At 40.9% G+C, this 25,190-nt stretch overlaps 3 protein-coding genes across 3 annotated transcripts; 1 reads left to right on the top strand and 2 right to left on the bottom strand.

Annotated features, from left to right (window-relative positions):
* Nucleotides 1-2,372: 2,372 nt before the first annotated feature.
* Nucleotides 2,373-12,815, bottom strand: LOC133972878 (palmitoyltransferase ZDHHC18-B-like). The gene is made up of 9 exons (XM_062410486.1): nt 12,085-12,815; nt 11,434-11,594; nt 8,816-8,965; nt 8,496-8,633; nt 7,989-8,040; nt 7,766-7,868; nt 7,328-7,437; nt 6,339-6,441; nt 2,373-4,212 (listed from the first exon to the last, which is right to left on the bottom strand). Exons 1-9 carry the CDS (start codon nt 12,330-12,332, stop codon nt 3,967-3,969), a joined length of 1,311 nt encoding a protein of 436 aa, XP_062266470.1. The 5' UTR covers nt 12,333-12,815; the 3' UTR covers nt 2,373-3,966.
* A 562-nt stretch (nt 12,816-13,377) lies between these two features.
* Nucleotides 13,378-22,398, top strand: kdf1b (keratinocyte differentiation factor 1b). The gene is made up of 4 exons (XM_062409665.1): nt 13,378-13,557; nt 14,292-15,226; nt 16,470-16,556; nt 19,652-22,398. The coding sequence occupies exons 2-4, from the start codon at nt 14,311-14,313 to the stop codon at nt 19,738-19,740; spliced, it is 1,092 nt and encodes a 363-aa protein (XP_062265649.1). The 5' UTR covers nt 13,378-13,557; nt 14,292-14,310; the 3' UTR covers nt 19,741-22,398.
* LOC133972301 (nuclear receptor subfamily 0 group B member 2-like) lies at nt 22,193-24,424 on the bottom strand. The gene is made up of 2 exons (XM_062409667.1): nt 23,647-24,424; nt 22,193-22,976 (listed from the first exon to the last, which is right to left on the bottom strand). The coding sequence occupies exons 1-2, from the start codon at nt 24,188-24,190 to the stop codon at nt 22,735-22,737; spliced, it is 786 nt and encodes a 261-aa protein (XP_062265651.1). The 5' UTR covers nt 24,191-24,424; the 3' UTR covers nt 22,193-22,734.
* Between the last annotated feature and the right edge of the window lie 766 nt (nt 24,425-25,190).

Here is a 25,190-nt window from a genome sequence, read left to right as displayed (position 1 = left end):
CTTTCCTACATTTGCTATAAGAATCTCTCGGTTCCTGGCTCCGTCACATGACAACAGACTCACGTGTTTGAGCAATACACTGATTGTACAAACCAAATATCCTAATGACACAGAGGTCAGGGGTTGAGGGTACTAATTTGGCAGACAGAGACATGAGAGTATGCCTCGGGTTAACTGATGATTAAATAAAACTGAATATACCAGGCAACACCTTGTCTATTGTATGTTGTTTGTTGTGGCACTGTAGCATATAATGCAGTGCCTGCTGTGGGTGGACTGATCCGTGTTGGACCATAACAATGAGGTTGTGACCCTGCAAATCAAAGCAATGAGCTAAATTCGACTTAAAGCTATACATGGGAGCAGCAGCCTTGAGGGATAGTTCTTTGTGGGTTTCCTCCATACTAAACCTATGGATTAGCGCATCTTTAAAAACCAAGCAGACACCGAGGTACATTACATCCCAATGGAGTTGTGTTACTGTCCACCTGCTGAATGAGAGCCCAGAAATTATTGGCTCTTACGCTGCCTTTCTGATTTATATTGGCGGGCTGATGCTAGTCAGGGGGTGTATAAATCACCCCCCTTCTGCCGCTGTTGCTGGGAGGTATGAGCACAGAAAGGTACGGATTCAGGTGGTGCAGCACACAGAAACAGGACGTAAAGGATCGATTCAGATGCATAGATCACGTTTTGTTTACAGTGTATCGACACATGCATCAGCTTCTTATCAGAATAAGCTCTCTTGACATCATCATTCGTATTGCATACATGTATGGCTCCGCTTTTTCACTCTTTTTGTTTTGTTTCCATTTTCGTATCCGTCACACATTAGAATAATTATCAACACTACCACTGGCTCGTGGCCTGCGGAGGATCTCCTGCTGTGTTCTCACATCGGCTCTTTCGGACATTCTTACTTGTACAAGGAGACTGGGCGGAGAATGTCCACTGAGAGTCCGGAGGCTCTCACTGGGACATTTGTGTTCAACCACACAGCCTCTCTGCAGAATGTCAGGAGGAGTTCAGGGCATGTCTGAAAGCAACTTTTAGAGACAAGACGAAGACTTTGGCTCATGGAAGAGCTTCCTGGAGTAGTTTGCACAACAACAACAATTGAAAGCATCTTAAATAACACCTTATTAATCCCTGAAGTGGGAATATCCTTTTACAAAAATGTTTCTATGCGCAACACCCTGAGAACATGTGGAGAACAACATGCTGAAAGCAAAAGCAGTATCACATTTCTGATGGTAACACCTCTTAACCCTTGTCACGGTGATGGTGATATGGGCCGAGTGTTTTCCCACAGAACATGCTGTGAGCACCAGATACAGCCTTTTATGTTTTATCAACAGTAAGCAACCTGAAGGGCCTGACAGTCCACCTGTTCACAGCCACTCAGTGACATGCTTCACAATACTCACACAGATGTCATAAACTCCACTGTGGAAAATGCAATGCAGAGCGGATACCAAGTGTCCTTACAATGAACAGAGTGAGTCTATCGCTGATAAATAATAAATGTGAATCATGTCCTGATTTGCATTTTCACCTGTACATTTAGATAGTGGATTGGCAAGGCTACAGTCAAGTCAAAGCCACCAAATGCACCTTAAGTGACGACACGCCCGTCAGCTGTCAGAATGTTACAAAACTTTATAATGACTGTGTGTGACTCTGATCATTGTAAAGCACTGTACAACATTTCTATCTCTGACGATGAGTTTTTAATGATTTCCACATGAAACACACTCATGCCTAACAAATTTAGAACAGGTCTGGTTGTTGTTTTGTTAGAAGTGAGGCAAATTATGTATTTATGCCAATACCACCTGAACTGATGTCAGGTCTTTGGGTTTCTGTTGTGTTGCCATGGAGCCAAATATATTGGATCTAACTGCACACACAATACCAGTGAAGCAAATTGGATCATGTTAGACGTCAAACTTTATATGTTGTATTTTTTATTCATTGTTACTTTCTTACTTTTATCATGACCTTCTATAAATAGAAATATATTTGAAATTTGATAATAAAGCAGGTTTTAAGACAATGTTCTCCGTCTGCTGTCTCGATTTCCAGTTGTAGAATTCAGTCGTGTCTGATCTGGATCAACACTGCAGATGACTTTTACTTGTATATGTTTGGTAAATGAACTGTATTTACATATTTTTTATCTCATCGACCACTCAAAGCGCTTCACAGTACAAACAACATTCCCTCTAGGAGAATGAAGTGCTTTGGTTGCTCTGGATTATCTGAAGGAAACGATATGTCCACAGCTCATCACTGTCATCTAGTGGCTTTTTGCATCACTACAGAGGAAGTAAAACTCAAAGTCACTGCAGTGAGGTTTATTTTTCCTTTATTTTTCGACAGTAGCTTTTAAATAACAAATACAGTGCAACTGTTTCTCCTCTTAAATGCAGCACTTGCATCGGCTCTCAGTGATGATGGAGATGACGGCTGACACGTTGAATACACAACATGAAGTAATGGTTGTCGACTTAACGCTCCTCAAGTGAACTACAAACCGTGTGTGTGTGCATGCCTACATTTGCAATATATTTTGTGCAGCCATTGCAATCAGAATTAAATGTGGATTAGCATGATATAAGTCCCAGCATATTCGATAGCTTAGCTCCACTGTAGCGTTCCACCTGAGAGCAAACCAACACAACCAGATATTTAAGATTTGTCAAAGTGCACAAAGTCAAAAGTGGAGGAGAAAGGAGTGAGGCGGTTTTGCTGCTGCTGAGGCAAAGTGTGAGCAGGAAGTGGACATTTAAGCCTTAAATGACTAATGTTAATGGTAACAAAAGCAGAAATTAATAATAACACTTCATTTCAGGGACACAAAAAGAAGGTGGGGTCGTCTGAGGTGTGTGACATGATGTATGAATGTAGGTGTGAATGGATTTGAATACACACAAATAACAGAAAAATACATCTTTTGTTATTAGCATGCAGTTGCATTTACTGCCATATTTTACAGCTCAGAAATTTGAACTGTTCACACCAGCACACGTGGCTATTTGTACAAGTTTAAAGGAAAAACCTCCAGATTTGATTTATCATATTAATGTCAATATCTTTCCAAAAACAATGCTCAAGTAGCAATAAAGTGCTATAACTCAGATCTTGATAAAACCTCCTGATAATCTTGTGTTGTAATACATGGGCTGCAAAGTCCGTACCATCTGACTCTGACATTTTGCACATACAGCTAACGCTGAATGTGTATTTACAAAAAAATGTATTGTAGGCTTTTCCTTTAATTTTTCCGCCATCATACATTTTTGTTTTCAGAGCTTTCAGATACCAAAATAATGCAGAAACTGTCCCTCGTATTCTTGAAAAAGATCCACGGCTGCTCGACAGACCTCATCACTTGTTCCATTGTTCAGCTTCTCGACATGACATCATCAGTACAAACTGTATCTCTGCTTTTCAGCTTAGGAAAAAATTGGCTGAAATTCACACTATAAACTGAGCTGTAGTATGGAAGTCACACATGTGAATTCCATAGTTGGGATGGACTGTTGCTTTAAGAGAAGCATCTCTCTTTACTCATACACATTCTGAGCTTTAACCCTTCATACGGAGACTGACATGAGAATCACTGAAGGACATATAGCTCTGTTAGTCCACTGGTCTTTTACATTGCTTTCCATACTAAGCCAAAGGCGAATTGCATCTTTTACAGACATCCCACAAAATTACATTTTTGTGATGGTCATCCCCTTCTTCAACAACCACACCCAGGACTTCCAACACACAACAAAAAAAAAGAAATGAATGCATACTTGTATCTCACTGTTTTACAGCATGCAAGCTTCAGACAATGTGTGTTCTCACTTGAGAAAGTCGTCATCAAGGTGTCCATCAATGCGAAGGGGCGAAGCTGGCAGCATCCGGAGAGAAAGGGGAAACAGGGGCGTCCAAGGTGGGGTTGGGAATATGTTAAGCTGCTGGTTTACTTTTCTTGGAGTGAGTCTTGGTGTGGTGTGAAGGAGAGGTATCACCTTGAGAGCCGGTGGTGTGGCGGGCCCCACAGGCCGTGGAAAGTGCCTGTGAGGGGTCAGAGTTCAACGCTGCACTGTTGTCTGAACAGGTATGAGCTGTTGGGGGTTTCCCCTGATGGCACGAGGAGGACAGGAGCGGAGGGAGAGTGGCTGACTCCAGCAGACCTTTAGTTCCCTGTGTGCACTGAGGAGGCACAAGAAAAAGGAGGGAAGATGGGGGGATGTGACAAGCACTGGTGAGACAAGCAGGATGAACAACAGGGAATTAAATCACTTCGGTGAATACATCAACAACTGGGCAAGATGAACAGAAGATGAGCTGCAGTGCCAGTGGGCCACAACAGGGACCTGAATCAGCAGTTTCATGCAGTTGATTTGCATGTAGATGCACATTAGACCTCAGCGATCATATTTGACAGGTGCATCTTAGAGCATTGTCTGGTAACTGTGTATTTAATGAGGTTAAGTGGCATGCAAGGTACAGATTTTAAAAGGTATGGACAAACTAAACTAAAGCAGCAGTTGAACTTGTCTATCAAGCTCCTAAAACAGTGGATTCTTCTCTTCCCATGATGCAATTGAAATATATATAGCTGTTGTCAGACATGAATTCTGAGAGAAACTCAGGAGAAATTCCTTTCCCACATGAACAACACAGCCGCAGGTTCTCTGCTTAGACTCGTTCACAACAGCAACAGATCTGTGTTTGACACACCCCTTGGACACAAATTGTGAATATTAAAGATAACACATACGAGCCACTGCTTAAACCCTCTGCAATGTGTGTATTAGTTTGACAAACAATGCAACCTGTACTGTTTAAATCATGCAATCTGCAGTGCATACAACCTAAAGCAAAGCATGAAAGGCAGAAGATACAGGAGGGCATACAGGCACAGCAGTTGAGACTCTGCACTCACTTTCCCTCTCTCTCGATACAGTCTTACAAAGCTCAAGTCTTGCTTTCCCTAATCTAAATGTGGCTAATGGTAATCCAGATGCAGACAGACCACATACAGAACAGTAAGTTAGGACACACAGCAAACATACGGATGCCGGGGCAGTTAGTTCAGAGCTTTTCTCCTCTTGGAAAACACAATTATCCTCTAATATGGACACTGGGAAGGGGGACAAATGAAACAATGAAAACTGAGCACACACACAGATGATGAACTGCATGGAAAAGTAGGTCTGTTTTATTTAAGAAAAATGCATTTGTGATGCATGAAAATACAAAAATATGTTTAAACACTGTGGACAACTCAAAAAACACCAAAGAATATAGGGATGTAGGGGAAAATGTGGTGATTGAGTTGATGCAACAGATAAATTGGCACTTTAACCTTTTTAATACATATAAATATTATTGTGAACATGACAAAGGAGGAACCAACACAATAAAAGGAGGTACGGTCTAAGCAGAAAAGGCTTTTCTCAAAGGCTTCAATGTATCAAAATAACTCACAGTTTTTACACCTTAACCAAACTCAACTCAGAAATAAAACAAATGTTAGACTACAAACACTTACTCTACTTCCTGATGACAGCGTGTTGTGGCTCACAGTTACATTTTGTAAACAAAAGTTTCTGTAAAGGTTTTACTTTTCTATGTCATGCTGTCAGAGAACAACAAGAGTGCAGCTCTGTGGGGAGGAGGAAGAGGAGGACCTCAGTCTTCACTTCCTACAACAACCCTTGCACTCTACAAAAAGCACAGGACTTCTTACCTTAGACTACTAAAGTCTAAGGTGTAGAATGTCAAAAATATAAAGGAAGTAAAACATGTAAAACATAAAAATATAGATATATGTATCGATCATTATTTGTGGTGCTTATATCAAGAGAAAAAAATGCATTTAACCTGATTTGTTCACGATGGACTGAGCTGTGCAGCAGTGCATTAACTGCCTGCAGCAGGTGTCTAAAGAAATCAGGCTGACAAGGCAACTCCCTTCCACCTCACCCCCCAGGGTCACGGGTGAGATCCATGATGCCCTCGTCTTTAGCCTTCCACCAGGGAGCTCTGGCTGAACTGATCATTAATGATAAAATATTAATAAACCCATTTCATTCTCAAAAAGTATTGTTTCCACCGACAGAATTTCTTAATACTGATATGTAAACCTCTGGCTGTCATATAAAAACAATATTTGTACGGATTAACCCACACACTGCATTCAACACGAGGCTGCACAGCAGGCAACAAGGCTTCTGTCAGGCAGACGAAGAGCTGTGCTGGGAGCTGTGGGGTGCAGGCACAGGAGAGAGGGCTTCCTGCGAGCCAACATCAAGCTGGGAAGCTCCGCCTACCACATTTATCTCGCTTTTAGTGGCCGCAGCTGGCACCTCGATTTCCGCGCCGCCTGTCTGGGAAGATTCATCTGAGGGCAGGAATCCTCGCCTGTCGATCAAGCTGAAACAGGAGACAAACAAAGGAAAGTCAGCATCCATTAAACTCTTTGAAAACTCTACAGCAAGTAGACTCAAAAGGTTTTGGAATAATTGCATAATAAATCAGGAAATCATTTACAGAAGCATTGCTGACATTAACTGTGGCGCCAGAACTTAAATTGTGAGAACAGATCTCATTCTTGAATGAAGAAGAGATTGTGATTGAATGTGTTGCTGAATGTGTAGAAATTATTTTTACTTGAATATTTAAAGTGCATTTTCAAAAATAAGTTGGTCATAAAAATGTTTCTCTTACATGCATATCTGAGGGATTAAAATAAAACGAATGTAGTCTGTATATGTAAGGACATTTTTAAATGACTACAGCTTAAGGATCTAATTGTGTGTGGGTTCCATTATAATTCATTTGCTGAGTGAGACTCAAGTGTACAATATGTTATTCCAGCTGTTAGGGGCCTCTTATTCAAAACAACTAAAGACCTTTTTATAATGTGTTGTTCAGCAGCGCTGGTTCATGGGAATTGCCATCTTCAACACCATTGCTGTTGAAAAGCTTTCTGATGCGATTAATGTTCACAAATAAGGGATAAAGTTTGATTCACTTTACACTTCAAATGTCAATTAATAATCGTGATCTATTATAAGTGGCCGATACAAACAGTGGAAGGCATCAGCTGACTAACTGGCTAGCAGTGTGGGCAGGGTTAAGCAGATATGATGCAGTTAAAAGGCGACCAAACTGAACCATCCTGTTACCTTGAATGGAATGTTATTATTTAGTTTTTTTGGGGATGTGAACATTGTTTGAAACATTATAGATCATGTAAGTGTTCGCTTTTAGACACTTTAATGAATAATTGCTGCACATTATATCTTTGAAGACTAACCTGGGTGGCATGGGTCCACAGAGCACAGAACAACAGTTGATACAGATGTTTTTATGACTGTATGGGTTAGTGACATCTTCTCCACTCTTCCCTGACCAGGAGCCTTTTATCTGGAAAAAAATAGACAGTACATCCTGGTTTTAAACATGTTTTAAAAAACAGGCTGGGGGTGGTTTTCTGCTGTTTTCTTTTTTCTTCTAATCGAGTTATAACGATAGTACAAGCATCAACAATAAGTTCCTGCAAAATGTCACAAATAATCTACTGTAACACAGTCACAAAACCATGCAGTTTATGATTTGTTTTAAATGACGTATTTAAATACTGAATATTTGTATTCCTCATAACGTATCTGGTTCAAACGTGTTTCTTTGAATTTTACAAAAGTCACAAATCCATACTTTTTGGAGTTTTAAGGGTGCATGATGCATTACTCACGTCTTCATTGGTGGTCAGGTTGGAAGCAACTAAGTAAGTATGGAAGCCTGAGAGGCCCAAGATGGACCAGACTGAGAAAAAACATATCACCAGCTCCACTGCAGTGAAAGGTTGGGTTAAGGAGAACCTCAGTATACTTGAGGAACACTAGAGTAAAGACCTATAAGCTGACAGAGTCCATTCACTGAAGAAATCATAGATCACGTTTGTGAGTAAAGGATATCTGCCAGGACTCTCTTGCAGAGCAAACACCAGACCTTTTCCACCCTGAGCCCCTGAAAGAGAGGAAGTAAATAACAGTGAGGCCCCAAGTGTGTTTGTGAATCTATTAAAAAGTGAAAAGTGTCTGTTGGAATTCTCCAACCAAAAGATGCGATTTAGTTTGTCCTGTTGGGGAAGCAGTAACACCAGAGTCAAGCTGAAATGAGTTCAGTTTATTCTAACCCTACAAAGAGCAGGATGTAAGGATGAAATAAAATATGAACAAACATAGACAGGTGGTGACAAATACCAGGCACTTATTACATTCACAATCAAAACAGTCTGTTTATTTTTCTTATCAGACACCTGAATTGCTCTGATGTGGTTAACCCCACCCGTCTAGCAGTCTGACAAGCGAGGCAAAACAAACAGTTACTGGCAGGTGCTGTTTGAGGCAGTTGTGTTGGTACCAGTAAATTCCTGCCTGCTCTCAACCATGAAGCTCCTGTGGACCCGAGACAACACCTACTCAGTGCTAGATGCGTGGTCACACAGCCGAAGATGAACGAGGTCAGGAAGGAGAGGGACACGATGAAGGTGTAGAAGAAGCGGTAGTTGCGTTTCCCTACGCAGTTCCCCACCCAAGGGCAATGATGATCGAATCGCTCTGAAGGAGAAGTGTACGACAAAGGAGAATTAATAATAAAACTAAAAAGAGAAACGCTTTTTATTATAGAGGAATGGTTCCACGGTTACGCTAAATTGTCTCAGAGTAAAGGTTTTGCGTTCTCAGTAGCCCTGTGACGCCTTTATTTATTATTTATCCTTGGTAAATGTCATGGTACTCACCCACACAGTTGTCACACAGGCTGCAGTGGGAGGTGCGTGGAGGCCGGAACATCTTGCAGGTGAAGCAGTACTTGAGCTTGACCACCTGCTGGTTGATCACAACCTCCTTTGTGCGCGGTGGAGGCCGATGGCTGGTGTTTCCTGTGTTGTCTACAGAGCAGAGGACAGAAAAGAGACACAGGAGGACAACATTTATTTAATTTAATGTTCTGTTGTACCCAGTACCCAGAACCTTTATTCAAGGAAATGTAGGGTTCCTGCAGACCAATGTTCACCTCTGCTGCCACACTCAAGCAAGCTGAATCAAGCAAGTTAAGCAGTGCAAACCTCAACCCAAAAACTTCTAGTACTTTCGTAAAGTACTAACCCCCAACCGGGGACTGGAGCTCTTTTGGACCCTGGTCCCTGCTGTGGAAACCCATGGAGTTCCTAGTTCCAGGGGAAAGTTCCTGCAGTCAAACACTACTACTTAGCACTTAATGTCTGAAAACTCTTGTGTGATTATGCAGGGGTTTGAAGACTTGCTTTGATTTCTGTGCATCTTGATTTGATTATTTCTGTGGTAAACCTTTACATGCTTCAGGTGTTACACCTAATTGGGTATAACTAATCTATACTATAAGGTGATAAATGTATAGTGTGATAGCCCTGCAACATCGTCGATCTTTAGGAAGCTCATCATGCTAAAAATTGCTGGAAATATGTATATTCAATTATATATTTATCACCAGGTCATAGTGTGGGGTGTTGCTGTACTGGACTACGTTCGACTGAGAGGCGTTTCTCGTTTTTCATCCTTCGCGTGGCGGCTGCTGCACCATTAAAACCCCAGACAGTCACTTTGCTTTAGCCCACTTTAGTTTTCTAAATTGAGTGCACACAATTGGTTCAATTTAGTGAGGTAGAAAGTGCTTGTTTAATCACTTTCCTGTCAGTGTCTTGAAGTCCAGCATCCTCCCCAGGCAACCTGGCAAAGACTGAGCACCACAGCTTAAGTGCAGAACACTGAATGATTGGACTGCACCATTCTGCTTTAGACTGAAGGGGGCTTCTCAGGAGCCTCCAATGATCTATGGACCAGCCAGAATAAACAATATAAAACTGTAGGTAGGATCTAAGATGGTTACGTTCTGTTTAGGTGAGCAGGTTTTATCTTTTTTATAAATCATTTTAGCCCAGTTGGTTACCCATCATAAAAAAATCTCAAACTGTTGGTAAATAAAACCCTTATTTGTCCACTAATTCCAGCTCTCCTAGTTTTTATGCTCATCCTGGTGCTTCACACTTGGCATCAGTAGTATCAGCAACCCTCTTAGTTTGACCCCAGTCGGACACGGGTTCCATACCTAAGGACAGGTCTGAATGCACCCCAATGCGTCCTGAGACCCTATCACTCATATCATATTGGGAGGTGGTCTGAGATGCATGTGGCCACACTCTTTTTGCTGTGTGGGATGCTTCTCAGTGTCCATTCGTTGATTTGTTTGCAGCCACCACGTATTGATAGATACTTCTTAAATTGGCTAAATCTTTCTTCGTAGCTCGCTCGTGCAGACACACACACACAAACACACATAAATCATCGGCCACATTTATAAACTCAAACCGGGAATAAACAACATCATTTGGTCTTTGCAAACACAAATGTCTGTTATCTTTATTTGATCACAAAAGACTGCTTGTGATCGGATCGCTCAGGACAGATATTAATAGCAGGTCTGAACAGGGCCTATAATGAAGTCCACCACAACACCACCACTAGCTATGACTTCAATATATTTCATTTATTTAACATCGCTATGAAATGTCCAGAGCATTTCCTTGAAGATAGAATGGTGGGTAAATATCCAGCACTAAAACTGTGTTTCAGAAAATAGCTGGAACAGCAGCACTACAGCTGAGTCTTACATCACCACTGCCTTAACTTTGGTCATGAGTAGGAGTTTACATGATGCACATGAAGCGAACTTTAAAAATGAGGTCACTACACGGAAGGATGCCATTTGGCCAAGAGTTGAAATCGACTCAATTAGAGAACATAACAGATGGGGCCCTTCAAACAGGTCTGTGGAGGAAAAGGGACAGAAACACATCTCTCAGTCCTGAAATGTTCAGACCAAACGGAGGAGCTTTGATGCCATTTCAATAGAAAAATGGCCCAAATATTTGCACATGCACGAGAAAAAGGTATTTCAAAAAATTCTACACTCAACGTTTGCTGTGTCAAAGGTTTCATCGTCATTAAACTGTCAAACTGTGGTCGCTGCACCAATAGAATTTGCCTTATGTCGATCTCAGAGGAAATAAGCTGACGTTGGCACAACAAAGCCTTCTGTCCCTACTGTGAATTGTGTTCTGTCGCAAAATAAAGTGTGCGTAGGCTTTTATGACAGTGCTAAAATTAGTCTGTTCTCAAGTTTGACATTATTGAATGCTACAGAGTAAACTCTCAAAGTAATGACCTGAGCTTAAGTGAATTAGTGTCTAGGAATCAAATTCAAGGACTCATGGAAAGCTCTGGAGCCAGTGGTGGTCTAAATTCCATCAATTCCATTTCAAAGGCATTTCAGACACTTGTGTAGTTGTGACCGAAGCTGTGAGGCAGAGTTTGCACTCACCAATCTGCTTCTCGATGTCTGTGGCCTCGTCTGGTGTCGCTCTGGGCATGATGCCGGGGTCGGAGAAACTGGTCTGCAGCAGGGTGATCACCACAAATACGAAGAGGACTCCTCCAATAGCAGGTATGCAGCTGGTCAGGTGTTTGACCAGGAAGGGACAGCTGGGAAAGGGGAGCAACCACAGGCAGGGAGAAGATAAACTGACCATATCAGAGTACGGGAACCTATTAAAACACAGCCCAGTCTCTTAGAACTGCGCCTATTTCTTCACCCACTAATGGATCTGGTTTTAATTATTTTGTGCTGTTAATCACCATGTCAGCCCCTGGAGACTGGAAACCCTTTCACTACCCAGTAATAAATGAAAGCAAATTCCATATTCTGGCAGTATTCCCTATTAATTACATGTAGCCTACATTCATAGCTACAAAATAAATCTCTAGCATTTACTCTTTTGGGAAACTTTGCAGGACAATGTTAAGAAATTTGATGTTTTAAGCAGAATCTGGTATTTCTTTAGTAAAAACTCAGGTTTAACATTAACTAGCGCTTTTCTTGAGTCATGGTGATCTGCTCTACAGTTCGGCTCTGATCTGAAACATCAGACAGCTCCCTGGTGGTGACGGAGCTGAGGTTAAAACGTGAACTCACTCAAATGTAAAGAACAATCCGCTGGTGACGAGGATGAGGCCCAGGGTGAGGGGCAGGACCCCACTTTGCCGGGCCGCGACGATCCGTCCCTCGCAGTAGAAGCGGTTCTTCCCGGGGAAAACTTCCCACTTCCTCCTAGGTCTCCTCGGCTCGTCTGCCATGACGCTCTCCTGGCGGGGATGCGGAGGGGTCGGGGTGGGTGTCGGAAGTGCCCGCGGGTCGATTTGCTGGAACTCGCAGTTCTTCATGATTCACAGTGAAGTTTGCTGCGGGCAATCGGGGCGTGTGTCCGGGGACAGGTAGCATCACCCAAGGCCGTGTGTCTGGAGGCGGCTGAGCGGGGCAGACGTCGTCATTCCATGAAGAAAGCAAGCTAGTGCTTAACCACGGGTCTCCGGCGTAAATGACCCAAAGACCCCCCTGCTCGAAACGACCAGCCCCTCATGCTACATGTCTACTCGAGTGTTTATTTCAAAGCCCGTCCTGGGAAGTACTCACCACAAAAAAAAAAACAGCACCCTGCTGTCCATCTTTAGTTTCCGTGTTTATTTCACATCATCCAGATGCGGACTCGAACATCAGTAAACACCACATTCCGTCATGTCCGTCCTGGACGTTCTGGCCAAACGCTTTGACGGATATCCACTCTGTGCTGTGTGCATGAATTAAAAAACAGCCATTCAACTTTGCGCCGTATAAAACATATTAGTCGCGAAACATTCACTACTGAGTTTTATTGATGAAACATACAATTTGATTTGGTCAAACTTGATACAAAGAAAATATGCATTTCCGGTTGATTTGCTTTAAAAAATAAATGTCTCCTTAAAACCTTAACTTTTAAGTATGTTGATGGCCGTCGCGAAATATCCTCGTTTGTAATAATCGCAACATTCAGTCCAAATGAATTTTTTTCTTTTAATACAATTCGTAGATTCAGGAAAATGTAGATCACTTGTTTTCAAATTGTACAATATCCGGTAAGTCGACACCAGACTGAAGCTAACTTGACGCAGGACAACCCAGGCAGGAACAATACCGCCGGAAACCAATTCAAAATAAAAGTATTCACATTGTTTTTTTCGTTTTGGTGGTGTAAACTGGAGAAGGAGTGTCAAGAAGATATATTTTAATCTGTGTTATAATTATTTTGTGTTTGGAATAAATCCGAAATGTGTGATTACAACCGTAAAATCCGTACAATACACAATTTTAAGCCAAAGTGGTCACTAAACTTGTTTTTATTTTTTAAGCTGTAACCGGAATGTGTACTCGTTGACGCCACATCGTCCGCTCGCTCCACCTTGACGCTCAGGTAAACGGATTCGTTGGAAAACTTTGAGGAAGCTGCAGGTTTCGTGGAGCGGAGTCGCTGTAAGGGACGTGGAGGATGGTTTAAAATCTAGACTTCTTTAATGTAGAAGTCGGAGGAGACGACATTGACCAGGGAGCGAGTCTGTGGACGAGTCTGCCGTAAGTCAGTGTTTACTCTGGAAGTCGGACGTCCTTTAATGGAGGAAAGAGCAGCAGTGACAGGTCGCCATGAAAGTGAAAATAAACATTAGCGGCTAACCTGCTGTCGCCGTCTGCAAACTCGGTTGAAAAGCGACCGAAGATAACTCAAAACTCAGTGAGATGTAGTTTTAGTTTGTTAACAATAACCTGGTTTGCTGTATTGGTGTATTATTAATAATTTATTAATTCAAAGAGGTCTGCATTGGCTAATTGACTGAATCAGATTTAATGATGATATTTTATCTTACTCTTTGTTTGATTGTCAAACCAAATTGTTCCACATGAGCAAGGGTTATTAAATTTCAAGATTGTTAAAGGAAGCCTGGTTCTTTGGTTGCACGTCCATATAACTCTTATTTTACTTTATTTAACATTGAAACACCATGGGTCTATTTTAGAAATCCACATAACGCATGCAGTATATTTGATCTGAGACTTTAAGTGCGTAGACATCCTCCATAGAACCAGTTAGGTTGGTTTACCCTCCACCTGGGGATAGTAGTTTCACATCAATTTTAAACAGAGATGCCCTCAGGTGGCTAGAAGTGATTTCAGGTTGGGTCTGACTCATTGGATTGATAGCAGAATATCAAGGGTTAGGGTTAGGGTTGTTTAGTGAGGCCAACTCAACACTGACTCTCTTGTTTCATTTCCATTCAAAGGTGTTTTGTTTTTTGTGTTTGTGTATGCAGACCTCGGAGCCAGTAAGTCATGTCTGCTGAGAGCACTGGCAGTCTGAGGCACAGCTCAGGGCGTGGTAGCTACAGGCACAGAGCGAGCCAGAGCAGCAGCCAGAGGTCGTCCTACGAGGAGCGCTGTGTGGACCCGGTGGAAGAGAGGCCGCCGAGCCCAGAGCCCAGGACCATCCACAAAGCTCACCCGAAGGACGCAAATGGGAAGGAGTCCGAGACCATTGGCTTCATTCCTGGCTCCGCCGACCATTCCCCTTCGGCACAGAGCTGCAACCCCTGCACCTCTCCGGGGAGCTGCAGGACCTTTATATGCAGCGTGCTCACCTGCGGCCTGTACAGGGTCTGTCAGGGTTCCACTCTTGCTCCGTGCCTTGCGCCAAACGAGAGCTCTCCAGATGAGCCAGAGAAGGTGAGCCTCCAAAGTGTGAGCCCAGGAGACAACAAAGAGGAGGATCACACCGACTGGCTTGGGGATCTCCACATCGCTGGAGTCAAAGTGGACCGTCCAAGGGAGTATTTAGAGGTCGAACCCGTGTTTCCGGCCGGTGTTCAAACACACCCCGGCAATCCGTTCCTGCATGAGTCCATGAGGTTCGACGACTGGGAGGAGGGCACAGAGGACCTGGACTCTCTTATTGCCAAAAAGTTGCTGGAGCTCTACTCTGAATATCAAATCGACGAGCTGGCGAGGTGCACCTCAGACTCTGTGTTTCTGAGGAAGAGCAAGGACATCAATCAGCTCATCAACTCGCTGGCAGAGGAGCACAAAATGGACGAGCAGGAAGCGGAGTGTCGGCTGGTGCGTGGCATCATCCGCATAAGCACCCGAAAGAGTGGGAGGAAGAGGCCGACCCCGTCCAGGATGGAGAGGACACTGTCGGACAGCGGGAATGAGACAATGAGGGAGAGCGATTCCTTCAGATTCAGCAACAACAGTAAGCCATTGTTTCTCCAATATGCATTCATAATAATCAGCTAATAAGCAAATTCTGAGTTCCTCTGTTAAATTTTCATACAATGTATTTATATTCAAAATGAAACGGAACCACTACAATTTGGCCTTTTCTACGCTGCACGTTGTGGATTCAGCCTAGTATCACAGGAAGGTGACTCTATCGCTCACCCACGAACAAATACACTGCATGTACAGTAACGCAGGTTATCAGTTAGGCTGTGTGAGAGTACGTGTGCAGCAGCTCCCTATTTTGCCTAACAGGATGGTTAGGTTATGAAAATGTACCCGTCTGACATTTAATGCTCGTGAATTGAGAATCAATGAAGCAAAACTGTTTGTCTTGTCAGCACAAACAATGTGCAAGTGAATGAGTCAGCACTTTGTAGTCACTAGATCAATAATGAAGTGCTGAGGCCAACACTAGAAATGTATAAAAAATTACAAAAAAAACTTCAAAGCACTCTCTTTGTAACTGTCAATATGACAATAACGGCACAGTAACAAAGACATTATTTTATAATTTTTTTGTTAATCCATATGTATCTGTAACTAACTCACTTGGAGTCTAGGAAGCACTCCTCAAATGTGTTTCATGCTAGATTTGTCCTAATGAAATAATGCTCAAACTGCTCAAAATAACTTTATAATATTGTGATCATATGGGGAGCATTCAAATAAATATAAACTTCCACTATACAAGTGCAACTTCGTCCTCTTACAATTTCAGTCAATTCTTAGTCAGTTATTTTTTTAGAGAGTCATTAAGTTCATGTTATCTACTTCTAATCTTTAATGCGAGTCATTTTATGTGTAGAGATATTTTTCATTCTGTGACATTGAATACTTATGCTGTCAAAGGTTCCCAGTAAGTTAACACACACATAACAACATAGATAATCATATCTATAATCATGACCCAGGGTCACAAATGACGTTCGCCCTACCCTGCTGATGTCCTCGGACCAACTACAGTTCAAACCTATTTATATGAAGCCACCACAACAAATTAACAATGGCCACCTCATAATGAGAAAAATAAACATAATTTGGTTTGGAACACAAATGAAAGTTGTGATAATTTGCATATGAAGCAGGAATGTGAGATTAGACTTGTGATTGTGTCTTTTAGGACTGATGTTAATGGTCTGAACAGGGCCTATGACTGCAAAACAGCACCACTGTAAAAAAATAAACCATTGAGTGTCCATCACTTTTTCCTCCAGATGACTACAAATCAAATCCAAACATCCAAATATCCGAACTGACCTCCTCTGACAAGTGTGCCAGGGAGATGTGGAGACACAATGGAGGTAAGAAATTAGTCTTTATTATGTTGTCAGTATTCTGTACTTTAAAAAGTATGTATGTATTTTTTGTATTGTATACCAAGATTTATTTGGATTTTGAAAGAGGGGGGTATCCATAATATCAGCATAGTCCTGCACGAGCAGTAAATAGACTGGTTTCACTTCCTCATGATAAGTTCTTTCAACATCAACTTCACAGGCTGAATTTTAAGCAAGTCATTGTTTTTTCTTTACTTAGATGTTGCGCTCAAATCAACCTGTTTTATTTCTTTATTAAATTATTATAGTAACAACAGATCTCATGGATCTCTTTGAAGGTGCAGGGCTGAAACAAACTAATGAGGTCATGCTTCAGGGATATTTTTTTTAATCTAGATTTGAACTTTTCATATATAATGAGGGTTAATTGCCATTCGCCATGAACCAAAACCCAGGTCTAAATTGTAATTAATTTTCTTTCATGCCATTGTTAAAAAAATCAATATGCTGTCCACCATTTTTCACAATACTGACAGAGAGAGCAGGATAAGGTTCATGATATTACAGAAATGGCCCACATGTTTTCTGTTACAACACCTTGTTTTCTTTGCATCCCTGTAAATAATGTGTCTGACTACTGCTCATTGTTTTGTTTGAATACTCACATTTTAAATTAAAATTTTGATTGTTTTGCAAGCATCAGAACTCAGGTTAAAAGATTTCTCCTCACTATCAGGTCAAAAATTCAGGTCTAAAAGTAATCAAATATAATTTGTATTCATTTAAAAAATGTGTCTAGACACCTCTGTGCACCACTAAAAGGTTTCTTTTTGCCATTCAATAACCATGAAGGTTGAGGGATTAACAAAATAGGTGAAAACACAAATGTGAATTTACTTTCAATCTGATCATACAAAGGTCTTGTTTGCACAGACAAATAAGTCTTTATGGTGAAGTTCCATTGATTTGATTCTGTATTTTGTATTTACTTCTCTGTTATCTGGTAAGAACAATGAGTCTGGGCCAGTTCACTTATATATTATTATTATTATTATTATTATATACTATATGGACAGACACCATGCTTTCAGCTCTTAATCTATTTCTAAGTAAACTGTTGTGTGATGTGTAAACATTTACTGGGTCAGCTATATCTTCAGGAAACAACCATAACAGAAGTTTTGTGGGTCAACTGACAAATATTCGTTCATGGACTCACGTCCCAGCAAATGGACAAACAATTTACCCTGAACCTTCAGTGTTTGGAGTGCTGCACCAGGCTGAACTGAATTGTCAATAGTTTTTATCAGTGAAATGAGGACTGCAGGGTGAACATGTACATGCTGCTGTTATGACTTAAAAATGTGTCCAAAGCCAGAACATTTTTGGTTTATTATCCTAAATCTCTGAAACTTTCTTTTAGATGTTTTTAGTTGCTTTTCATGTCAAATATAAACATATGCATTTGTCTGATGGATGTATTATAATATATGGATTTCCTTCTAAATTAAGTTTCTGTTTCCAGTAAAATGCATGCTGTGACTTCCTGAGGTTAAACAACAGTACGGAATTCTTTACTTCCTCATTAAACATTTGCATATTTAGTTCTTCCTAAAGGTTTGGCTTAATCCAAATTTGCTTCTATCATGCATCGCATGCAAAACCTAAAAAACAAAAAGAGAGATTACAACTATTTCAGGACTATAAAGCATGTGGAAAACACGGACAAAACTGTCAAGAGTTTTTGGTGAAGAAGGCAGACGCCGGTGTCGATGTGCTGTAAACAAAAACATGTGATCTCAGCAGCGGAATTAATACATTACTTTGTCTTTATATAAACTATATGGTTACATCCTATCTCTGCCTGCTGCGCAACTGCTCACCTAAACAGCCTGGAGATTCCTGTGTTGTCGTGAATGACTTGGGAGAGGGAAATCCCCTCCTGCGTTGTCCATGTGTAAAAGGCAACTCCAGAGAGTCGACAATACACCCCAATGGGGCTATTTTTTTCCTTTACTCCTATCAAAATGAAACTTTACACAATGAAAGTACCCATGAAAGGTAAAAATATTTGTGTTACAAGTTTCTTTGAAAATGAAATTGAATATGCACATGAGCTATAAACTAATCGAATATGCCCAAAATACACTATAATAGGCTTAATTTTTTCCTTTACTCCTACCACAATAATACTTAACATAGTAAAATTATACATGAAAAGCAACTTTTTGGGTATTACAAGTTTCTTTTGAAATGAAGTTGAATATGCATATGAGCTCCACACTAATTGAATATGTCCTAATTTTGCATAGGCAGAAACAACATTCATATATATGACAAATACATCGGCCCAATCTCCATCCAATCATTCCACACTGCCAATGGGTGATGGCAAAGCTGCTTTTAGACTGGCCTCTAACCTGAAAACTGCCTGGCTTGGTAGTACCTGCCAGGGGTATAACCACCGCCGGTATAGTCATGGTGACCTAAAGTTCTTGTAAATGTGATGTTCACCAGCATGGAATTTCATTACAAGTGGCTGAAACATTCACTAAAGCTCTAGGACTACCTGATTAGAATTTGATGGTCATGGGTCAAAGTCAGTATGATGTCACAAAACCCCATTTAGCCTCCAATCCGTTATCTTAAAAAAGATGATCCGTTCAAATTTGGCACAAACATTCACTTTGACTCAAAGACCAACTGGTTGGATCTGGGTTGGTCAGAGGTCAAGGTCATAAAACATATTTTTGCACATGATATCTCAAGTCTGCCTTAAATTTCTTCAAATTATGACCAGTTGTCCCTTGGACAGATTGACTGATTCGATTTCAGTAAAGGTCCCAGTGACCAAATGTAAGTCTGGAACAAATGTATGTAGACTGAAACTCCACTTAACACCCTGAGACATACAACCACAGGATGGACATTTTAGTTCCCTGAAATGCTCATCCTCTTTCTTCTGTATCCCAGCAGCGAGTGTGAAATGATTTGTTGTTGCAGTGCAGAGTGAATGAGGATGGCAGTTAGAGAACTCAAAGCTCATTGCTCAGTGCTCAGTCTCCTGTCTCCAGACTAATCGCCGTTTTTTTTTTCTATCCTTGTTTCTGTCCTTACAGGTCATACATCTAGCTCAGCCTACTCGCCCTCTCGCACTGAGACTAGCTCCTCCGGTGTCTCAATGATTGGCTCCTCTGTGAGAACATGATTACTGCCTCAAGCTGCTGGTCTATGCTTGAATAATTTGTCCTGCTGTGTCCACAAGGTCAGTTATGAGACATTGAAAGGAGACACTACTTGCACAGGAGTCACTGGCTGAGCCAAGCTCTTTGAAGAGACCATGGTTTTTCAGTGGAAAAAGAAAATGTGAAAATTCACATTGTCTTGAAGGACTTAAAGTGAACTCAGGGCTCTGTGTTATGGTTGATGAATGTTATGTGTATATTTGAAGGATTGCTTGATGGAAATCACCAGCAGCTTTTGAAGGAGTTGTGTTCCTGACTCTTATCTGCTGGTTAGATTATTTTGCTGTTAAATTTAGTTCTATAAAAATGAATTGAAGAGTTGTGTTTTTCACATCATCACTGTAGATTTGATGTACACATTTGTGTGTTGGATTTTAAGCTGTTCTCTTGATTAGTTTTATAAAACCTATTTACAGCTGGTAATTCTACATTATGATCAGAAATTATGCTTTTCATAATTTGACAAATTCCAATTTGAATTGACCAGTAAAGCGAAATAATGAAGTGGTTGTATTTGGCCTGAAGAAAAATACAGTTTTATATCATGGGCCATAAATGATTTGCGTGCCTGGTAGTACACTACAAATAAGAACGTGTTTTTATTGTAAATGGTGATACTAAAAACAAACGGGGGAAAAACATGTCAATGAAGGGTTCACCTCATTTGCATTTTTGCAGAGATTTAATTGAGAAGATTGATACTGCTCTGATGTCTTTACGCTAGAAGGAATTGGCAAAGACAGCCAATTAGCTTAGCTTAGAATTTAGACTGAAAATAGATGGGAATACCCACTTGGATCTTACCAAAGGTAACAAAATTGGCCGAGCTAAACCTCTTTTACATGCATTATTTTCTTTATTCATTAAATCGAAAAAATTTAAAAACGATTTTGGATCATTTCTTTACCATAACCTTTTGCAGCTAGGTTTTTTGAAAACAATGCTATGAGATGTTTTTAGTGAGGTTAAAGCTTCTGTGGAAGGTTTTCAAAAAGCGGCATCACCCACGTAGAAGACACAGACTTCAAGGTGTCAAGAGAGTTTGCGGTGATAAGAGTGGTGTCTGGGTGCTGTAAAGAAGCAGCAGTTGAATTAATATTTTACTTCCTGCCTCAGCCTGCTGTACGGCTGCTCCACCTCTCACCTGAATAATGTGGAGGTTTCGATGCTGTTGGGAACGTGCCTGTGCAGAGAACCTCCTGCGGTGTTGTGCACGTGTGAAAGGCAATGTCCGGGTAAAACCCCGACCAAATTCTCTGGACTTTACCCACAGGTCATGTCTGAAAACGGCTTGACATGACATCTGCCGCTAGCTGGGCAACTGAATGTAAAACGGACATGTAGCTGGCTCATGCTACACAATAAAGCAATTCTGCAAGCAGTTACATGCTAGCCAAACCGCTGACTGCCTAGGCACTTCACAACTTGCTAACCATCCGTGTTGTGATTGAAACTCAGTCAGACACTCCTCCTCGCTCTTATTGGTGATCTAGTTACAGGACCGTTGGATTCTACTAAGTTGTAGTACGAGCTCTAGGTGGAGCCGGAGGAGCCAGATTTTGTTTTGATATTACCTGCCTCATGTTTTAGATATGATACCAACAGTTTTAGCACTTGTGACAAAAAGTTTATGTTTGTAAATGTTCCCTACTGCACCTTTTAAAAAGTGCTGGTGGGCATTTTATCTTTGGACATATGTAGCTCTACCCCGTGTTTTTTTGCCTTTAAAATTCATTATCTTTTTGGTTATTATTTGCTTATGTCTACGACAACCAAAAAAGAACGTTAGCTTTCACCTTGTTTTGTCAAATTAAGTTTTTTTTATTTCCAGTGTGGCTTTTATGTTGTGTGTTTAGTGTAGTGCACAGTGTTGTTATATTGTAACATGAAGTTCATATGAAGTAGATAGCTTTTAATGTGTGACACTGTTTTTGGCTTTGTGAGCTGCAGCTGTACTTCATGTTGTGTCAAGGACTATAACCTACTGTACCAGGCGGTCTCACGAGGTGAAAGCCTGTTTTTCATATTAATACACTTTGCTGTGTTTGCTCTTGGATCCTGGTGGGAATTTGTCCAGGTGACTCAAGGGGATTTTTCTTCAGCACTGTGGCCGTCTTATCAGCATTAGTTTATGGTCGCTGTTGAGCATGGACCTTACAGTAACGGCTTCATTTAATACACATGGGTAGCTTGTATACTTATTCTAAACATAACTAAATTTTAAAATGTCAGTGTAAGGAATATTTAACTATTATTTGTCTTGAGGTACGGGGTCCAAGATGCTTGAAATAAGTCAATGTCATAATTTGGCTGCAACATCAGTTTTGTTATAATTGAATGAGTAAAACAGGTTGTTCTGGTTTGTGTCATGATGAAAAAAAGAGTAAATTGACTAATGAGGCTTGACAAATGTGCTAACTGTAACATGCTTTTTTATTCCACTGGAAATTTCTGCATCTTCAGTTCATTCGTACAATGTACCAGAGTTTGTCTTGTAAACACTTGGGTCTTCACCAAAAGGAAATGTACGTTTTCAGCAAAGATGTGTTAGCATTCACAATAAACCATCTTTTAACTGATGTCTTGCTGTAAACCAATAAAGTGAATTAAGTGAAACTAAAGGAGGCATTTGCTTGTTGTTTGCCACATGGCCACATGAGGGAGTCAAAGTACGTTGTTTGTTGTTGATTTCCATGATTTCACAGAAGCGATGCATCATTAAAAAGGGATTGAAACCTTTCTTTCATCCACTTTTCACTCTAGTTAATAATAGTACATTTCATTTCTAAGCGTCTTTCACAGCAGTCAAGGTCACATTAACTGGCAGAGATAAAAACAGAACCCCAAAAAAACAACATATCAAAAAGATCAGTAAAAACTTGCAGTGAATAAAACATTATGTGCCCAATGCAAAACGATCTGTTTTGCATTGGAACAACAACATTTTCTCTGTAACCTCATTGGACAAATAGCATGTCTGTTAATAAATGCAACATGTTTGTGTTGCCAATAACTGGCTTGAAGAAAAGCTCTGTGACCAAGCTGTGGCTGACGTTCTGGGTGGTGGAGGCTGCTAGAGAGATGTGCCTGAAGCGACTGCCGTCCTCCGGGTGCAGCAGGTAGATGACTTCCTGGAGAGCCCTCTGTGCCTCCTGTTGGAGGCCCTCGATGAGCAACATGGCGCTCAATCCCCGAACAGCTATATAGGGAGAAGAGAGGTTTCTGCTCATATCCAACAAACTGATCATAGCTACTGAATCACAACAGAATCATATCTTTATTTGTATTTAATGTGACCCCCCTATTGGAGGAGCACATTTCCACATTATGCATGTTTAATTAAAAATTAATTCTAATATAATATTGTATCACTGATTCTTGAGACATGGGACAAAACACATCCAAGAGTTGAAACTGATGTTGGATTTAAACATTTTAATATTTTTAATTGTACATGTTATAAGGGATTAATAATGGACTGTATTCAACATAATTAATCCACTTTCAATTTAATCGAATCACTTTTGTATCAAATCTAAGACACTAACTGTATTCCCACTAAATCTGAAACAGCATGTCCACATAGAAGGGTTCAATCATTCATGTGTTATTAAATGGATACAAATGTTTTCTAATGATTAAAAATAGCTTGTTACATCCAAATAGAAACTTGATTTATATTATATGCAAAACAATAATACTAAAATATGCACTATTGTTAGTTTTAGAACTTTTTACTTTTTTATTTCTATAATTTATTATTTCTAAACGATTAACTCTAAAATAATAACTCAATCATACTCAGGTTAACACACATTCTTTAAAAGATACTTTGACATTAAACCAGACAATGGAAAAAGAGTTTGTACCTGGGTTAAACAACGTAGCCCCCCTCAGGTAAGCGTACTCCTTAGGACTGAGATCCAGATCCCACAGCTGATACAAGCAAGCTCTCAGTCTGTGGACTCCGGCAAGAGTTGGCTGGTCGGCCTCCTTTTCAGAAAGTCCCGGCCTGAGCAAAATCTGTCTCAAGATACTTGGATTTGGAACATCAGTCACTTCGAACATAATCCGTTCCTGTGCCAGCCCCAGAACAAATAACGGAACCCAGCAGTGTGTTAACAGTGCTGACTGATCTCCCAGTGGAAGCTGACTGAAGGATGGTAAACTCCTCATGAAGCAGACGGTTTTGATCAGCACACTGGAGGCCACTTGGCAGGTGGCCGTCGGGTCTTTCAGGCGAACTTTCCTCTGCTTGCAGTGGCAAGTGTGTGACATGAGGTAAGAGCTTGCTTCCTCGTTGAGGGGGTCGCTGTCCCGCCAGCACAAGATGTTGTAAAGGATAGTGTGGGGATGCTGATCCTGGTAACCAGAGCAAGCACGGTCTGCAATAGCCTCTTCAACAGAAAACATGGTGAGGCAGGAAAGCAAACTTACTCAGGAATACTCCAGAGAGCACAAACAGCCTCACTTAGTGTTTGACCTCAGTCCTCTATTTATCCAGGATGTCACCTGCACACGACCAACTCAGCCTTGACCCGCCTTTTTAAGCCCCAGCAATGAGGAATAAAAGCTGTGACCATGGACTTCCCATGAACACTGATGCAGGTTACTTCCACGTGCAGCCGATAAGACTGGTTCAACTCAGCTGCTGCACAGAGAGGAAGTGCTGAAGCTGGCTGAGGTGAATGACATTTATCGTGTTTACCTGAGTCATCAACTCCGCCTGTACCAGTCCGTCAAGGACTGACAGGGTCAACGCACAGGCTGCCACCTGACCTGTGCCCCAGTTACATCTTGGACCTGCATGACTTTTATTAACACACAGTAGGATGATAATAACAACATTTCTTTATATTATTTGGGGCTCAGCATTTTGGACAAATCCAGATATAAGTATGGCTTTGTTTTATGTATCTTAAATATTTATGTAGTATATAACAGGTTTCATTAAGATGAGTGAAGTTCACCTAAGTTTCCTGATATGTTATCTTGGCCAGACAAGAGTTGTGAACTTGCCCAGGATCACTTATGGATATCACTTTCGAAAAATATTTGTGGCCCGAGGTGTCACAAATTAATCATCAATGAAAAATAGTTTTATATTGCATAACACTTGTTTTTTACTCGAAGCATCATAAATGGGTTGGTAGCTTGCTTATGCGCAAACAAGACGTCATGTTAACTGGGATATCATTGTCTCCAACATTTGCTCCCTGAGGAGATCCCTCTGCAATTTCCTTATTACATTTTTTAACTGTGTGCTTTCTCCTAGTTCTGATCTTACCCACTATTTTGATTTGATATTTTTTGTTATTTCCGTATCTGTGCTCTAATGCTGTGTGACCTTCAAATTGTTCTCAGTTGTTTCCTGTTGTTGCTTTTTTCTTTGACCATTTCCTATTGTCCTTCA

Source organism: Platichthys flesus, chromosome 17 (genome assembly GCF_949316205.1).
Source record: "Platichthys flesus chromosome 17, fPlaFle2.1, whole genome shotgun sequence".
Taxonomy (NCBI): domain Eukaryota; kingdom Metazoa; phylum Chordata; class Actinopteri; order Pleuronectiformes; family Pleuronectidae; genus Platichthys; species Platichthys flesus.
The sequence above is the reverse complement of the archived record's forward strand: the minus strand, read 5'-3'. Positions and strand labels throughout refer to the sequence as shown.

What these genes read in the sequence shown, in the direction of transcription:
- LOC133972878 (XM_062410486.1), bottom strand. Translation starts at nt 12,332, where the DNA reads ATGAAGAACTGCGAGTTCCAGCAAATCGACCCGCGGGCACTTCCGACA. An exon ending in CCTGTGTGACAACTGTGTGG is followed by an intron (nt 8,634 to 8,815) that starts GTGAGTACCATG and finishes CTTCTCCTTCAG; the next exon opens with AGCGATTCGATCATCATTGC. An exon ending in TGTGGACCCATGCCACCCAG is followed by an intron (nt 6,442 to 7,327) that starts GTTAGTCTTCAA and finishes CTCCTGTTTCAG; the next exon opens with CTTGATCGACAGGCGAGGAT.
- kdf1b (XM_062409665.1), top strand. Translation starts at nt 14,311, where the DNA reads ATGTCTGCTGAGAGCACTGGCAGTCTGAGGCACAGCTCAGGGCGTGGT. An exon ending in CTTCAGATTCAGCAACAACA is followed by an intron (nt 15,227 to 16,469) that starts GTAAGCCATTGT and finishes TTTTTCCTCCAG; the next exon opens with ATGACTACAAATCAAATCCA. An exon ending in GATGTGGAGACACAATGGAG is followed by an intron (nt 16,557 to 19,651) that starts GTAAGAAATTAG and finishes CTGTCCTTACAG; the next exon opens with GTCATACATCTAGCTCAGCC.
- LOC133972301 (XM_062409667.1), bottom strand. Translation starts at nt 24,190, where the DNA reads ATGTTTTCTGTTGAAGAGGCTATTGCAGACCGTGCTTGCTCTGGTTAC. An exon ending in GGCTACGTTGTTTAACCCAG is followed by an intron (nt 22,977 to 23,646) that starts GTACAAACTCTT and finishes CTCCCTATATAG; the next exon opens with CTGTTCGGGGATTGAGCGCC.